This window comes from Pelecanus crispus, chromosome 6, assembly GCF_030463565.1.
Source record: "Pelecanus crispus isolate bPelCri1 chromosome 6, bPelCri1.pri, whole genome shotgun sequence".
Lineage (NCBI taxonomy): Eukaryota > Metazoa > Chordata > Aves > Pelecaniformes > Pelecanidae > Pelecanus > Pelecanus crispus.
The window spans coordinates 19261739-19279352 of record NC_134648.1 but is presented as its reverse complement, the minus strand read 5'-3'; the positions used below and the strand labels follow the sequence as shown (position 1 = coordinate 19279352).

The window sequence follows — 17614 nt, the reverse complement described above, 5'->3', positions numbered from 1 at the left end:
GGATTAGCTCTTATCTTCCACCTGGCACATGGGGCCTTCATTCTGCATCGGTGTCTCCAGCTCCCATACAGCAGTGCTAGGACTAAAAATCACACAGACAAGAAAGAGGGATGGATTTTTCCTACATGTTGGAAGAAAAAAACAAAACCATGTTCTTCATCACCAGGCCCTGGGAGCATAAATTCCACATCCTCGTGGTTTGTAGGCTGGACTTAGAAACTGGAGTCCTGCTTTGGCGGCTACAGGACCACTCTATGTCCCAAGTCGAGCTGGAGCTTGTTCTAGCTGGCCCAGAGGACCAGGGGACAGCTTGAGTACCCTGTTGGAGGACTACCTTTGGCAATATTCAGCCAGGGAGATGCGGCCCAAGGAGAGGGCTGTAGGGTAGGATAGATGCTGGGAGTGCCTGCTGCCCTGCTGGTGCTGGGTCAGGCAGGTGACACTGTCATGTCACCCTGAAGAGGCTGGGTTATGTTTTAATACATTGAAAAAGACAAATCCAACAGGCTGCTAGCATGTTTCCTTATCAGAGAGAAGGGAAGAAGCCCTTCTGAAGCACGTATGAGTCCACCCAAGTGGGCGACCAGATGTACCGGGCCAACAGGTTGGGGACACGGTCTCTGGACACTGAGAAAGAGTTTGGCATCTCAAACTGCTTAAGGAAAGACGATTCTCAGAGTTAAGGGGGAGAAATACTGTATTTTCTTTTCAATTTTCTATGGTGAGACAGTAATTCTGACAGCAAATTAGATTAAAAAAAAAAAAACAAAACCAGTCACACAGTTAGAGTTTGGTTTAAAAATGCAAATAAAAGAACAAGGGGATGAGACCCATTCGGGGAAGACTATGACGAACCGCTCCTCCAGCCTATCCTAAGGTATGTCACTCAGGACATCATTCTGGGCCACGCTCTTTCCCCAGGCAGCAGTCTCCTGCCTGCCTGAGGACACCAGCCCAGCCTTGGATTACCGTGGAGGTTACGACGCAGAAGGTGTAAGGCATTGCACGCTCAACAGAACTGTGGCCTGACGGCTTGTTCTGCGGCTGTGCTGCATGTCCCACTTAAATCTGACGCCGAAGACATTCAAAACCTGCTGCCAGCTCCATGTTGGGCTTCCCCCCTGCATCAGGTCTGATTTGCGGGTACCTGAGAGGCTGTCTCTGTCTCGCTGTGCTGGAGAAATCCTGCAGCTGGGAAACGATGTGGCAGGACTTGGAGGAGCTCTGGGCACTCAACTGGTGTGAAACTGGGGCTCTCCAGAGAAGTGTGAGTATCTGCCGATTTTGAAGTACCTATTGATGACTTTTTTTGGTAACACACTACTGTTCTCTAGCCAGTCTGCAACAGATGTCCTTAGGCGTCCAGATGCAGGGTTGGAGGTTAAGACTACGAGCAGGCAGAAGCAAGCTTTGGGAGCAGCATTTGTTGCATCCAGGGTTGCAGGGGACAATGCACTCATCAGAATTGTGCCCAGGCCTGTCCCCACTGCCCACGCCAGACCCCTCCAAGGTGTAAGGCATGTTTATAAAGCCAAACTAATCAGCTGCAGTGGGTGGGGACAGGGGACATCCACAGGCTACATGCTCACTGTCCTCCCACAGCTCACCTCAGGACCTCTTCCCCACCTGTGCCTCTGATGCTCGTAGTGAATTCAATATTGGGGATGATGTATATGCATTTCCATCTATTCCATCTATTCACCCACTGCCCAAAGACCTTTCCTGGGAACTTCCTTGGCCCCACTGGTACTGCTGGTAGGATTATAGCAAATTTTGGGGAGCCAGGATTTTATCATCTGTTTTGGCTGGCCTGGGGTCACGGGTGGTGCTGATCTGATCCTCTTGCCACCCTCAGCTTTGCCCCTCATTTGCTCCCACTTCCTAACTTCAGGACCTGATCCAGCACACTGGGAAAGCAAAGGGAGTCTTTTACTCCCAGCACTGGCTGGGATTCTTGGCAGACTATCGTCTGCTTTCCAGTACTGCTTAAAACTCACTTTATCGTCCTCCCAGCTCCACCAATGTTTGCCTACTGACGCCAGCCCAGTGAAACAAGTGGCTCCACATACGCAGATCTTGGCTCTCCGGGAGGACCTGTGAGCACAGCTACAACCTCTCTGAAGCAGGATTGTGCCTCACTCTGTCTGCACACAGGGTGGACATGAACAGAGCTCTCACCAGCATTAGTAAGGTGGAAAGCAGGTAAGGAGGGTGTTAAAGGCAGTTGGGTTTTGGGACAGGACAGGAGGGAAAGCGAATTCAAGTTCAGCAGCTGCCATGGCACCCTCCTGCCTGGGAGACTTGCTGGCTCTGCCAACTGTCTGAGTTTTGGGCAGTTCAAAATGCTGTGAATAATGTTTCCAAAAGGTCTTACGTGGCTGACAAACACCTATGGATTTTATCAGTGTGATTTCGGCTTGTAGATCACTTAGTTGCTTTAGGAAACATTATTCTCAACTCACTGGCTGCGGATGAAATTGGGAAGATCTGTGGTTTGGGGAACCTGGGAGAAGTTCACTGAACTTGAGAGAACCTGTGTCAAGTGACTTTGCTCAGCAGAAAGCTGGGCCTTCATGGCCATGAATTCAAGTGACCTCTACTAAATCCTGTCTTGACCCCTTTTATATTCTTACTCCCTGAAGAGTCCCACTGGCTGGAACCCCACTATGAATCCCTGCCTTGTTAGGTCAGGCACACAGACATCATGCCTCCAGCTCTCTCACTAGTGCTGTCACAACACAAAAACACACCACCAAAGCCCTCGGGCTCTGAAACTCAACCCTTGGGCACGCTACTGTGATCCCCCATCGCTCCAGCCTGGGACGCACTCTCCCAGGACCAAGCCAGCACAAACCCATTGAGAAATGACCTAGTGGTTGCTGCCTCAACCTGTCGCGGAGGGGTGATGAAGACAGACTCTCCTCCCCCACCCGCTCCCCCACTTCATCAGTGAAAAAGCAAGAAGTAAATAACATGCTGGACAGCCTCCCCCAGCGCAGAAGCCCAAACCAAGAGCAGCCGCACAGCCTCTCTGCAGGAACAGAAGTGCTGGGGGCTGGCTCCAGCCAGCTGCCACCCCAGGAAGGAGACCAGGGCTGGGAGACGTGAGAGGACCTTGTTCAGCTCTGAGAATCATTCTTAAAAACAAATACTGGAAAACCTAGCAGCAAAGCAAGGGGCTACTCCAGCTGGAGTTGTCAACTAGAGACCTCCCAGCACCACTTACTCAACAGAGGGGAAAAAGTAGCTAGCAGGGCACTAATGACTATTTTCCATGTAATTTTAAATCTAGTTCCTTTTCTTTTTCTCTTTTTTTTTCCTTTCCACTCACTGGGTTTCTAATCCTGGTAATCGTTCTCTATGGCTCCTGTGCATGTGTGTAAGTGTGTGTGTGGCAGAGGCAGCGGGGATCAGGCGCTTAGACACATTTGGCAAAGCCAACAGAGTCGTTATCACGGTCAAAGACGGTGTAGTAGGGACCGATGAAGACATCTCCCAGGATCCAGAGTGGGCCCCCGGGCGGTGGGACATCCAGGCCTGAAAAACCGCTCAGGCAAATGGTCTCTCCTTGTACAGAAACCTAGAGAAAAGAGTGAGAGCTTCAGTCCAAGGAGATCCTCCCCTTCCCTCAACCTCACAGGCTCAGCAATAACACCTGCCAACGCTGGCTGCGCTTCAGCCTCTCCCAGCCTGAGATCCACAGCTTGCAAAAGTAACTCCCAGCCCTCCACTCCCACGGCTCCAAACCCAGCTCCCCCTCCCAGAACCCTTACACAGCAAAGCATCAAGTAAAGCTGCATGTGCCCATAAACCTTCCAGCCCACGCAGCTCTGAATTAGAGCCATTGTTGAAATTCTGCACAAGATGGTCCTTCCAAGTTGACTCTGATGGCTTAAATTCCAGGCTGGTGGCCTCTGCCATGATGAGACTGGCCTCATGGCACCAGAATCCAGCAGAAAAGGGCAAAATGTTTGTAGAAAGTGATGCAACAGCCTGCCTGCCCTTTCTCTCCCATCCTGCTATCCCTCATGAGCATTACGTAGAGGGTCTCGTTCCTGCAGGACTTTGGTGAGGTTGCCTGGGTCCATCAGCCAGTGCCACCATCCTGTCACCCTGACCTTTCAGACTTTTTCCCAAGTGCCAGCTCCAGCCTTGCTTTTGCTGCTCTTGCATTTTGGATTTCATGGTTGAGGTTTGAGTGGAGAAGGCAAAAGTTAGGCCTTGAGGGAGTAGCATAGGGCTGGCAAAAGCTGCCTGGACACACCTTGAAGACATACTGCTCTCCGGTGAGCTGGTAGGGCTTCCCTCCTAGAGTTAGTGTGACGACAGGCAGAGATGACACCTTATCGCAGGGGATCACGTACTGAAACAGAAACAGTAAAGGCTTTATAAGGCAGATCCCATGCCCTCAGGAAAAGGCACTGTCTCCCCCGGGCACAACCACATCTTTGCTGTAGTTTTCCCTAAGAACTGCTCATCTCAGGGTGCAGAAGAGGCTTGAGCTGGGGTAACTGGGCTGCTCTCTGCCCAGGGCTGCAAGCTGAGGGGCCAGAGGGTTTTAGGGATAGGGATGGAGCCAAAGGATGCTTGGTTCAGCTTTTGGCTCTGCTGAAACCCAGGGCACAGCACATGACACAGCAGGGCTGGGGTATTTCCTGTGCCACAGGAAGGGGAGATGTGGCTTGATACAGCCTAGAGACATAGGCAGGGACTCACAGTGTGACGAATGGACAAAGTTGGTTTAATTAACACCAGTGAGTCTTGGGGAGGGTGGCAGGTCTAAGCCAGTTGTTGCTGCAGCACGGGCTCTCCCCACACTGCAGAAAAGCCCTATAAGTTCTCATGGCTCTGTGATTTGGGAGGGGTTTCAGAGCAGAGCATCCTTCCTAGAGGGTCCTTATAATCCCTGTTCCTCCACAATTTCAGGGAGGAGAGATGACCTTGTGAGATTAGCTAAGATAGTTAAAAGCTTGTCAGGGAAGGGTTGTCATTTGCATTAATTATATTTGTATTAAAGTGCCTCTGGACTCACATTAACGTGAATCCTTGGCCTAAGCTGCAGCTTGCACCCCTTCTCCTCCAACTCCCAGAGACAGGCAGCAGAGATGACCCAAAGCCTCTCAAAGTTCATGGGACTGTGCCCTCTACCAAGAGCATGAGCAAGGCGTCGAACACTACCCAGGGTCAAAAGATGGAGGGGTCCATGCTATGCCAGGGGCTTTTCCAGGACCACAGGCTGGGAATGGAGAGCAGAGGGAGCAGAAGACCAGCGTCTCCAGAAGCATGTGGGTGCAAAGTAGGGTGTCAGCGAGGGTGCCACGATGGTCATGGACTCCTGCTATCCCAGCCCGGCCTCACCTGGCCTTTGATAAGTGGTTTTGCACCAATGGCTGTCTGCAGCTCCTTTACTTCCTTGGTGGGGCCAGTGATGAGCGAGGTTCCTGTGTCCACAATGGCTTCACAGCCCCCTTTGCACAGAGTCAGCCCGTTGGCAACATCCACCCTGGAGAGAGATGCCCAGACAGAAGACAACCCTTAGAGACCTCCCAACAAAGGCTGTGGGGAGCAGCAAGCAAAGAGTTGAAAATGGCTGAGCCTGGGCAGTACATAGGCACGTGAGGGAGGGCTGCAACAGACATCCAGGAAGGACAGGTGCTCAGAAATCCTGATGCAGCACCAACTTAGTGCACAGTCCCCCTGTCTCCCTGCAGGGCCTTTGCCTGCTCCCAACTGAGCAGGTGCCTTGGTGCGTTACTGCATTTCTGCAGGCTGTCCGGACTGCTGCCTGTGTACCCTGCCTGCTAAACACTGTGACTAATGGGCACATGAGCGATCTAAGGGTGATGTATTAGGGACTCATAATGACCTGTGCTACTGCAAAAAGCAAAGGGTTAAAGGGGTACTGTGACAGCTGAGGGGGTCAAGGGCAAGGGAAGAGTTCATGTACATCGAAGAGGCAAGACAGGAGCTGCTTGGCTTCCTCACCTGCATCATGTTCCACAGCAGTGTGGACAGATAAAGCCTTCCAGCCACGGGTCTGCCATGCTTTGCCAATGTGGCAGGGCTGGGAGAAGATGAGAACTAAAACCCTGCGCTGGGGAGGGAGGTGATCCCCGAGGAAAGGACGCACTCTGATCACAGGCCGCTTTTAAGTTCCCATCACGTGGGAGAGCTCAGAATAGACCACAGGGCTGGCGGCCGGCAGCTCAGCCCACTCTCCTCCCCTCTGCCTCCAACAATGCACACTGATTGCCGCACCATGCCCTTCAGTCAAGGGCTGGCTTCCTGGGGCCTCATCCTGCTCCTCCGGAGCTGTGTGCAAGTGAGCCACACAGCTCAGGCCTTGCTGAGAGCTCAGCAAAACCGGGGTTTAATCCGTGGGGCTCGCCCTGCCTGCAAGGAGGATACGCTGGTGTTTTTCCCTGCTTTGTAAGGGCGCAGCAGGTGTTTTCAAGGGCCAAGCCGTAAACAAGAGTAAAGGACTTTGCAGAGTATCTCCTGCTGTTTTCTGCCTCTCCTCCTCTTCCAGTGACAAACAACCCAGCCTTAGGGTGGGATTTTAATCGGGGTTTTTTTGGTGTGGATGTGTTACAGGGATAGAGATGATTCCTTTTTGGGGAAGGTCTCAGCCCAGCCTGAGGCGTGAGCTATCTGCACACATGTACCCACGCATGTAGTTGGGTGGAGGGGGGACTTACGCGTCCATGTGGACCTGCCAGTAGGCCTTGCGTGTGACGTTGACCCAACTGAAGTCGCCACTGTAATACTTGGGGTCGGTCCCTCCCAGGAGCAGCTCACCACCAGGCTGAGCGGTAGGGTCTCTGAAAAAAAAAACCCAAACCCGTGAACATCAGGGGCAGGGTGAGAACAAAGCCCTCCACGTGCCCCCAAAACATGCACTGGGGTGCTTGGGGGTGAAGCACGTCATTAGCAGTGTTGGAGACAAATGACTTATGTCGTGCTATAATATGTCAATATAAGGACAGATACTGTGAGATATGCTGGGGTGGGGAAATTGGAATTTTTTGGCCCAGCCGAAGCATCCTGCAGCTTTTCACCTCATGTCTCACATGGACACCTGGAGAAACTCACTGCAGAGAAGGGGGACAGCAAAGGGGAACTGAGCACTGGTGCAGAGACCCCCCCAAATAATTGGCTTGTAACAAGCACCCATGCAGGGTTGGACATGGCTGATGCAGCATCAGGTTATCTGCACCCGCCTCTGCGCCAGCCAGCAGCCTCAGAGCTGAATCCTCAAGGTTACCGTCAGATAAAAGCTTGCTGCTGAGCAGATGGGAAGAAATATGGTGATGGGGGAGGGCTGGCACTTGAGCAGCCAGCAGCAGCCCTCTCTGCCCTCCCCGCTCCCGGCGTGCTACTTTTTGGGCTGAAGTAGTTCAGACTCCCCCCTGCAGTGTCAGGAGGGTGACGGGGTGTCCTGGGGGGAGCAGCAGCAGGTGGCAAGGCATTGGGAGCCATGCAGGAGGATTTCCTGGGGGCTGAGGGAGTGTTAGCCCCTTCATTAGTGATGACTGGTGGGGGGCACGCTTGCCTGGGAGGTGACATGGTGGTGGCCACGTGGCTCACAGATTTGGCAACAAACTGGTGCTGTGCTTACCCCCTAATGGGGACTGCACTAGCAGCGTGCAATCTCATGATCACAACCCTGCCTATTTTTATTTCTCTTTCCTCTGGAAACATCCTCTGTCTCTTCAGCAGTTAAGAAATCTGGTAGCAGATCTACCCAGCTTTTTATCAGTAAAATGGCTGCATTTCTACTTCCATTCTTCTTACTTCAAAGCAGTAAACAAGAGATTTTGGCCTGACTGCTCCAGCAAGGAGACCTTGCTGAGACCTCCCCAACGGTGCTGGCCAGGGCGTAAACTGGCACGCAGCAAGAGGTGCTACCGGGAGGCACAGAGAAATGCCTGGCTGGGCTTGCCCTCACAATGAGAGGTGCGCCACGAATCCCAACATTACCTGTTCAGGTAGAAGGAGAAGATGTTTTTCTCAATCAGCTTCTGTTGCATGATGTTATCAAAGAAAGGGGTGACCTTGTCCACAGAGATCCTTGGGAATGCCATGCCCAGGATGCCATCGAATTTGGCAGCGATGAACGTGATGCCTGGCTGCTTCACAGCCTCCCCGAACATCTGGTTCTTGATTTTCAAGTTACCAAGCTGAGGGGAGATGGGGAGGGAAGCGAAAAGCAGATTGTAAAGAAAACCGACTCAGGGGACCAGGGAGGAAATGGGATCTCACTGAAGATAGGCTGTAGCAAGTCCCTCAACGTGCTGCCACTATCCTGCCTGCTTTCACCTTTGCATTCATAGGCAGCTGCAGAAACCAGATACCCTGGTGCCACTCTCCTCAGGGTGGGAACAGGCCACGTTAGCTGCACAGTGGCACCTCCTGAGTCCCTGCAAAGCCCAGTGCACCCCCACCCCTATGGGCAGGAACCCCCCTTTGCTCTTTGCCCATCTCACTCAACACTTTCAGCCTTTTGCTGGGTCCCAGCACTTGGCCATGCCATTTTGAAGCCCTTCCTTTTTGCACAGAGTGCCCTGTATCTCTTTGCGCCCCCTGCATCCCTTCCCCTATACCTTCCTTCATCCTTTCCTCCCAGTCTGAAAAGCTCTTGTGCTGCACCTTTAATCCTCTTCCTCACCCTGGACATCTAAATCACCTCTGTGTCCTACCTCCGCGGGTGCTGCACCCATCCCTGGTTGGGAGCACAAATCCCTCTCACCTCTGCCAATGTCCCCTGCAATCTCCCCTACATAAGAAACATCCCCAGGATATTGCTGCATGTCCCGGAAGAGCCACCAGCCTGCAGAGACCTCCCATGGGAGGGGAGAAGACCCAGCCAGGAAAGCAAGGTTGAGCCTGAAGCACAAATATAGCAAGTGGAGTACTGTGAATGCAAAGGTCACCTCTCTTGCCAGCCACAAAGAAGGACTGGCATTCCCTGCTGGAAAGCTGAAATGCCCCACAAGGGCAGATCCCCAGAAAGAAGGGAGATCGCAGAAAACAGGATAGCTCTGCTGACAGGGAGTAGGATATGTCTGCTGGCTCCTGGCTCTAGCAGTTCAGGAGGTTTCCAAGCTTCTGGCTGATGACAGGCAATTTTAGCATGCATGCTAGGATGATTTCAGCCTCTGAGCTAGTAGCCCTGTAGTGAACTGGGCTGGACTGAAAAGCTGGCCTCTCCTACCTGATGGCAGATAACGATCCCTGTAAATTACTAATATCCCCCCAAGGGTTAGGCAGTGCAAGGCTGGGATGGGCAGTGTTGTCTTTAATGGTATCGGAGGCTTGCACTAGGAAAGGGCAATCGAGCCTTGCCAAAACTAAAAGCCACAGGGCAGGATGTGGGGCAAAACAGCTTGCAGCAACGCATCCGCTCGGCAGCGCATGGTGAGCACACTGTATGCTGCAGGTTTACAAAAGCCACCGCTCCACCACTCAGCACAGCTGGTCCTGCAGCAGCTCCGAAAGTTCAGTAAGGCTTCCACTTAAAAAAAAAACAATGCAATGCACTGATAAAACTGAGGACCAGGTTTGTTTGAATATTGCCCTGCTTGCACATCCCAAGAGGGATGCAGATACCTGCCCGGTGGTGGGGTCTCAGCAGACCCTGCCCACGCTTGGTCCTCAGCAAGACTCAAACCCAAGACCATCTTTAGCAGAGTACTGGCGCCAGGTGACAGATCCTTCGTCTCCATCCCTCGGCTGGCTCTCGTCCAGACATGGAGCGACCGAAAATCATTAGCAGTGGATGGCTGCGTGGTGGCTGCCCTCCAGCGCTTTGCAGACAGGTGTCGGCACCCCGCAGCTTGCCTGGCCTCCTTGTTAGCGGCCTCAGCCGAGTGGGCAAGCGCTGGATGGTGAAGGTAGACTAGAGTCAAGGGCTTCCATGGCATGGTTTGGCACTGGGGCTTGGGCTCCCCTCTGCAGAGGCACAGGGGAAAGGTGAGGAGGGGCATCTCCTGCGCATTGTACCTGCACTGCAGCCCTGGGAGGGACCTCATGCCCCACGACTGGTGATGCTTCCTCTGCTGTCCTTTAAGGACATCCCAAGGTCAGGCTGTGATAAAGGGCTGAGATGCCTGAGCAGCAGAAGGCCGGCTGAAGCCGCTGCTCTTTGGAGGGTGAGCAGCACTGCTGAGTGCGGTGCTATGAGGCATCATTCCTTCACAGAAGGAGAGAGGATGTTCGACATGAGCTTGTCACCCTCTCCAAAAAAAAATCAGGGCTGAGGGACTCTGGACCACCTGCCAACTAGTGCCTTTTGGTCAGACATCAGTGCCACCACAGGCTGCTGTGGCTGCCCCATCAGGATGGCTGCAGCCAAGAGGGTCACCCTGAAGGCTGTTTCAATGTCTGTGTTTCCAGACTACACCTGACAGGGAGCTTGCCTACGGAATGTTGTGCGTCAGAGGAAGCATCTTGGTGTCCAAGCTGAAGGTCCCTACCCTCCGAGTTGCCCCTGCTCCTGTGTACTGCAAGCGTGACACTGCTCAGGCTCCACACAAGAGGTTTCTCTTCCTTCTGCCCGGACAGAAACCAAATGCTACAAGCTGTGCTCGCTGCCAAGAGCCATCCCCACTTCCCGAACAAGCTCAGGCACAAAATCCTTCCTCTGAGCCGCCGGGAAGTGGAGAGCTAATTAGCAAGCAGGCATTAGGGTGATAATTACAAACCAAAAAAAGAAAAAAAGCTGCAATTTTCCTTCTGACTCACTTCAGCCCCTGCATTAAGTCGCAAAGTGCCTAAACCAGCCCCCACTTTCACAGGACAATAAAGTTCACTGTTTGCCTCACTGCCCTGCTCCATTACTGGGATGAACGCAGATGCCTCCACCTGCTCTGTCTGTATTTTGCAAACCTAATGTAAGAGAATCCATTAATGCTACGTACATGGTGCCTTCATTTGGCAAGAGCTGCGGGAAAGCTTGGATGGGCAGCTTTTTTTGCAGCAGGGTGTTTCTAAGTGAACCAAGGGATGCAGGAAATGGCATGAATTGAAACTGAAATGGTCCCAAAGCTTGATGAGCTGCAGGAGGCAAAGAGCAAAACCACTGGTGCAAAGCTGCTGGCAGCCCCTGCAGCTCTACCCCACAGCCTTCTCTGCGCTGATTTTCAGGGTTCACCGAGCCCATCAAAAGCCCCCTCCTGCAAAGAGGGTCCTTCACCCAGCCTGAACTGCTGGCAACTTTGGATGCAGTGCAGAGGCAACAGCTGGTGCTTCTAGGCTAGCCTGAAATTTTCCTGCTATAAGGACAGGCTAAAGAGTGCTTGCATAAGCCACCCACTGCGAGCTCCTCCTGAATATTTTTCTTTTGATCCCGATGAAATTGGTAAGTCAATACTTTTCAGCTGAACCTAACATAGAAACCCCAAAATCCCTAGATTTATGTGCTTATTCAAAACTTTTGCTTTGTCTCCCCCCCAGCAAAGCAAACATACGCTCTTATCCTTGCCAGGAGAACAAGTAATCTGGGACCATGTGTGCCCCTTGCCCCTGATGTTCAGCAACTGGCAAACTCTCATGAGTATCTGTACCGGGGAGGCAGTTGTGAAAAGTGCCCGCCCTTCACAGGACAGAAAGGTCAGCCTTTGCTCGCTGAAAAGGAAACCATGAGAGGCAACCACCAGCAGCCTGGCAACCTCAAGCTGGGCCCTGAACGCTGCTGGGGACCCCCCCAGATGTTACACAGCTTTTGCAGACGTAAGCACTGGTTCTCAACACCAGACTAGGATGGGGGCAGCAAAGAGCCCCTGGCTAGTGTTTGGGCAGGTGTGGATGCCCACTACCATGTGGATATTGGCCAGGAGCAAGCTGGGCACCACCAGCAGCCTGGTGTGCACTTGGGCTGGGAAATTTCTGGGGACATGAGGAAGAGGGTTGGAGGGATGGCCAGAGATCGTGTTTGCAGGGCACCATGTGTGTGGCCCACGCTCCTAGCCTGCTGACCTGCTGATTAATACCTTCCCCCTTCTCTGTCTGCCTTTGTCATCATCACCTCCTCAGTCATCATCACGACCTCATTTCAAAGCACTTGGAAACATGGCACTGAAGCATGCTCTATATGACTAGGACACTCAAGAAGGGAGACCCATTGAAATCAAATGGCTTTGAGTGTTCTGCCAAAGGCAGACTGGGGCAGCCTGGGGCAAGGACAGTTGTTACTCACCGTAACGGTGTCCTGGCTGAGGTACCCGGAGAGGCTCCCTGTTCCATAGTGGATGGCAAACTCAGTGCCGTTCTCCACGTAGGTGCTGGATTTAGAGGCATCGTACTTGTGGTGCAGCACTGCAGCCAGGGAGGGGGACACAGGGGAACATACAACATTAGTGCTCCTTGATACCTAGGGGTCCTCAATACCTAATCCCACACCACCTGGCTCATCTGGACAAACGGACACTCGACAATGTGAAGGTGGGCCTGAACCCACCATTTGCCAAGCCCAGACTGCTTAACAAAGCATTTCCAGTATCTGGGGAATTAGGTGGGCAGATCCAATTTGGCTGTTAAATCGGATTTGGCCACTGGGTATTAAAAGCCTAGACACTATGTGGCTGGTGTGTCAAGGTGCGTCAGACAGCAGAGCGAAATGCCCCGCCCCGTGCCATGGAGAACCAGGGTGGCTTTAAATATAGCCTGTCCTGGGCATGAATGTTTTCACTTTATGGATTTATCTGTTTCTTTTACAAAGACTAGCTAGAAATTTTTTTATATGATCATTGTTTTTGCACAGAGAGGACTCAAAACACCCTTTTATTGTCAGAGGAGAAAGGTTTTCCCCTAGTCTAAGCTGCTTTTCCCCTCAGAAGGGTTGGGAACTGTAATATATCCCTGGTTTTAGGGCTGAGCAGATTCCACCTCTGCAGATTCCTCCCGAGTCACAAGTTGGGCAGTGGCATGTGGCGAGCTCGGCCAGCCCAGCTCCACTGCTGCTTGCTGAGCAGAGCAGACAGCGGCTGAGGACGAACCAGCCGAGCCGTATGGAAATGGACACGCTATACAGGGATTTCTGCAGCTGGGTTGTCTGGATCCCAGTCTGGCAGGAGGTTAGGCTCGTTGCATACTCATAAAACAAGCCCTTTGGTGCCAGCACCTCCCGTGCCACTGCCCTGAGAAACCAGCTCCCTGCTACAGATCAGGAACTCCCAAAACAGACCAGGTGTGGACCTCAACACCCTACCAGCGTCCTAAATCTCATTTCACACATGCAAAAAGAAGGTCTGTCTCCTCTCTGGGCACTATAGGGCCATACAAGAAGTCCAAATTTCCTCCCTACCCACAACGAGCACTGTGAGCTGCCTTTCACAGTTGCATTTGTTGGCTCCACAGGTTTTTCCTCTCTGCTTAAGCAGCACAGCCAGCAGCTTTTAAATGGCATTTTGCCATAGCTGGGTTTGACACTTTCAGCTGTGGAGGTTTATTGCATAGGAATGCCACAGAGCAAAAAAGCTTGTAGTCCCTAAGACGTTCTCGTCATTGTGCCTACCTGGCTCTCGTTAATTATAAATCCATAAACATGCACGCACATGCTCCATGCGGCAACAAACCAGAAACTAGGACAGTTTGTATCAGATCTGGCAAGAGGCTGATTTTTTTTAACCAGCCTTGCGCAATGGGGCAACAGCAGCGTCAGTCTATAATTTGGGGAGAAACATCACAACCTGTGATGCTGCTCCCCAGCTGCAAGGCCAAGGCTGTTGGGGAAGGTTTGAAGCTGTGCGTGGGTGACGCAGTGGGGAGAAAAACAGGAAGGGAGTAACGAAGGATGGATGCGGGAGGTTGGGATCCTATTTCCAGCTCTGACCCTAAAGAGCCCATCAGCCTCTGGTGAGTCCTTTCACACTGCTGCCTCAGTTTCTCCTCTTGCAATGCTAGGATCTGCATTTTGCAGGGAAGGAGAAGCTGTGGAGCGGTGGCTGGCACCGGTGACACTTACAGCAGGCAATGTCCAGCAGGTGGCAGTGCACAGAGGGCACCCAGAGGTTGGAGGAGCCGGTGTCGAAGACCACAGTGAACTTCTGGGGGGGGGTCCCGATGCCGATCTCGCCGTAATACTGGGCCTGCAAAGGAGGAGAAGGGAGCCATGAGCAGAGACAGACGGTTAAAAGCAGGGATTAAAGACCAAAAAATCTCTTAGGATTGAAAAAGGAACCAGCTTCTTATCTAGACACTGCCCTCTTCTTGTTTTTGGCAGTGATGGGCTCTCAGCCTTCTGTCGTCTGTAAGGAAGGCTCCCTTTTGGTGTTCACACCTCATTACAGCAGGTGTGAAATGGATAAATTGAGGAGAAGTGGGATGGGTGCTTGCGGGGGAGGACTTTTGGGGCAGGGAGACAGGGCAGAAGAGAAGAGGGAAGGTCTTTGGGCTGGCATGCCACCATAGGGAAGACAAAAAAGATGGGAGGAAGCCAAGCAAAACACCTGTGTTATTGAAAAGCTGAAACTGTTTGGGAAGCTGCTTTGCTGGCGGGTTTACAGAGGAACTGTGGGTTGCAGTGGAGGGTGGAGGTACAGCTGCTGGGGCTTTCATTGCGGGCTGGCCAGCCCCTGGGGTGGGGAGGAATAAAATGCTCAGTTGTGGACATAGGAAGACTTTGGAGGAGCTGGAGGGAGAAAAGGGAATCAGCAGCACCACCAGAGAGGGATTTAGGGCTCCAGGCTGAGAGTCTGGGAGAAGTCTGGCTGAGATGTTTGCAGGGCATCCCTCTATCTGGAGGGGAGAGGATGAATGGGGAATGCCTGGCAGGTCCCAGATGGACCCACGCTTCGTGAGCAGCTGGATCAGGGCCCTGGAGAGAAGGCTGCTAGCAGGAGAAGTCAGCCTGTGGCCTTTCCAACCCCCCTGTGTATTTAATTAAGTGGTGGTGGGGCAGAAAACAGGATTATCAAAGCCGATTACCTGTGCGCTTAGTTTGCAGGGGTTGCTCGCTGAGTAATTAATAATCCATTGCAATTAGCCATAATGGGGAGGCAGCACTTGCTTCCAGTGATTCTGTAATTATTGCTGGGGCTTGAAAATTAACCCCCAGTGTAGGGGCCCCCTACATCACATAAACAGACCCACGAGGGGTCCCAGGGGCTGGTGGGGACCATACAGGGCGTTCTAAGGGAGGCTGTGCCATTCATCCCAACAGCTCCTCTGGCAGCAAGAGCATTTTTGGCGGGCTGGGAAGGACCCAGCAGTCCCTTATCTCCCACTGCAAGTTGTGCTGGTCCCCCTGCAACAAGGGAGCAGAGTCTTTCCCTGAGCAGTGGCCCAAGCTGTGGTCGCAAGAGAACAATGCCATGGCGTAACCGCCAGCATCCTGGCTTTCAACACCACTGATTAGAACACCAGTGGCCCTTCCCAGCATAGCCCTGGCAGGAAGGTGAGGGCTGGGTGACAAGAGCCCCTGGGGAAGAGGAGCAGGGGGGAATATCCTGAATTAACGCCCAAATATCTGGCACCAGCTTCATTCTGCTGGCCAGTGCTCGCATCCCACCACCCCGAGAGCTCAAGGGCACCTGGTGGGGAACCCAGAAATAGGAAACCCCACATGTCTCTGGCAGCTGGGCAAGGGCAAACCTCACGTCCTTTATCTGGCTTCTCCTTTTATTGCTGCTTCCACCATGAAGGTCCCTTTGCTCCCTAAGCTGCCAAGAAGAAGGTGGAGGTGTAGGGTGGCTTTTCCCAAGGCTGTGCAGATGATGAACGATAGTGAGAGGAAGGGTCTTGCATCCCCAGTCCCATAGCAAGCTGGTGCCCAGTCTGAGCCCTCTCACCCTGCCCCATGCTCACTCTTTTATGCCCCAACACCCCCCTGTCTTGCAGAAAATGGAGCCCAAACCAGCCAGAAGATGCTAGGAAGGACCGCAAGTGAGTAGGCCCCTATTTACAATCGTTAATTAGTGACAAAGGAGAAAGGAAATAGGTCACAGAAGCTGCAAATCTCCCACTCGGGTGGCAGTGCGTTTATTATTATTATAATTATTAGTATTAGCATTTTTAGTTTAGCAATGATGGGAACCAACTTTCAGCAACCACCCACCAAGCCGTGGGGGTGCATGACTCTCTCCTAAGGGATCAACATCTCTCCCTCCTTCATCTTCCCAGCTGTGGTGGGACGACGAGGCTGGCATGTCCCACCACCTCCCTGGGACGGGTACCCCCAGAAGTGACGGCCACCTGGCCAGCATCACGCTGGGGTCTGCCACAGTGCGGGGGTGGTCAGCAGGAGAGGGGTTACTCACATCCATGTAGTTCTTCAGGATCTCCGGGGTGGGCTCAGCCAGGTCAGCAAAGCCCAGCTTGAACTTGAGGAGCTGGGTGAGGGCGTTCATGTCTGGGATCTCGCTGCCCACCTCATTCAGAACCCGCCGCATGGAGGGGAACTTGGTCAGGGGGATCCTGCAAGGGGAGGGCAAATGCCCACCTGTTAATGGAGGTGGTGGTGGGGAGGGGGGCGGCATGGCTTCTCCGAAACGAGGGGACCTGCCAGCACGGGGTGGATGAGGTTTGGGCTCCCGCCAGCACCCAGTGCCAGATCGCCCTTGCTGTGCCGTGCTCGGCGCTTTTCCCAGCGCCGGAGGATGGGGGTGGGGGGAGGGCAGCAGGTGGCTGCCAGAGGTCACTGGGAATAGGGGAAGCCAGTGCGAGACCCCCCCCACGGGCAGGGCATCAACCCTGAACCCCCATCTGGGGGGGTCTTGGCCCTTCTCCCCTCTGCTTTAATGGGGGCGGAGCAGCACCGGGGAGGTGCCTGTGAGAGGACCCCAGAGGCCACCATTGCACCAGCACCTGGGGTGTATGTCCCATGTCCTCTCCGCCCCCCCCCCCCATCCCCACCCCATTTGGGGGGTTCGGCCAGACCCCGAGGGACCCCTCACGGCTCACCTGATGAGGGCTGTGCAGGGCCCTGCCAGGGCGAGCAGCAGGAGGAGGCCGCGGGGGCCCATGGCGGCGATGGTGGTGGTGGCTGGGGGGTGGCAGAGGCCAGAGAGTCCTGCCGCTGGGAGGCCGCGACGCCGCACCCGGCCGCCTTCCCTGTTTTTGTAGGAGCGGCGGCCCCTCTCCAGGGATTTTTCGAGTCAGCTGACAGTCTAAAATTGCAACCGACAGCGTCACGTGAGGGCGGGCCGGGGCGGGGGCACCCGCGTGGGGTGCGGGGCCGGGGGTGCCGCCTCATGCCCCCCCCAGTCCCCAGGCCTGACCCTCGGCACCTCAGCCCGTGACTCAGCCTCCAGGAAAAGGGGAATAAACACCATTAAATAAATCACGAGGCGCCTGGCCAGCTGCGACTGCTTGCTTTCGTTGTGTCTTTAACTTCCTTTCTGTGGTTTTCTTTTTTTTGTGCTTTCCATGTTTTTTGGCTTTTCTTTCTTCCCTGGGGAGGGGGGGGGGGGGGACACCCCCTAGCCAGCAGCCCCCTGAAACCCTGCTGAGCAGCCCCCCCCGCCCCCCAGCCTGGCATGGCAAGGGCTCAGCCTGCCAGAAACCCACAGCTGCTCACGGAACTCAGCCACCCACCTGCTGTCACCAGTGGGGTTTGTTTTTGCAGCTGGACCCACGGGGATGTCCGTACCTGCCCGCCAGGGGCACCATGGCAGCC

General features: G+C 53.7%; 1 protein-coding gene across 1 annotated transcript; it reads right to left on the bottom strand.

Moving 5' to 3' along the window:
* Nucleotides 1-679: 679 nt before the first annotated feature.
* On the bottom strand, nt 680-16985 carry CTSD (cathepsin D). The gene is made up of 9 exons (XM_075711849.1): nt 16900-16985; nt 16257-16413; nt 13964-14087; nt 12197-12315; nt 7981-8180; nt 6699-6821; nt 5359-5503; nt 4265-4363; nt 680-3580 (listed from the first exon to the last, which is right to left on the bottom strand). The coding sequence occupies exons 1-9, from the start codon at nt 16959-16961 to the stop codon at nt 3419-3421; spliced, it is 1191 nt and encodes a 396-aa protein (XP_075567964.1). The 5' UTR covers nt 16962-16985; the 3' UTR covers nt 680-3418.
* Between the last annotated feature and the right edge of the window lie 629 nt (nt 16986-17614).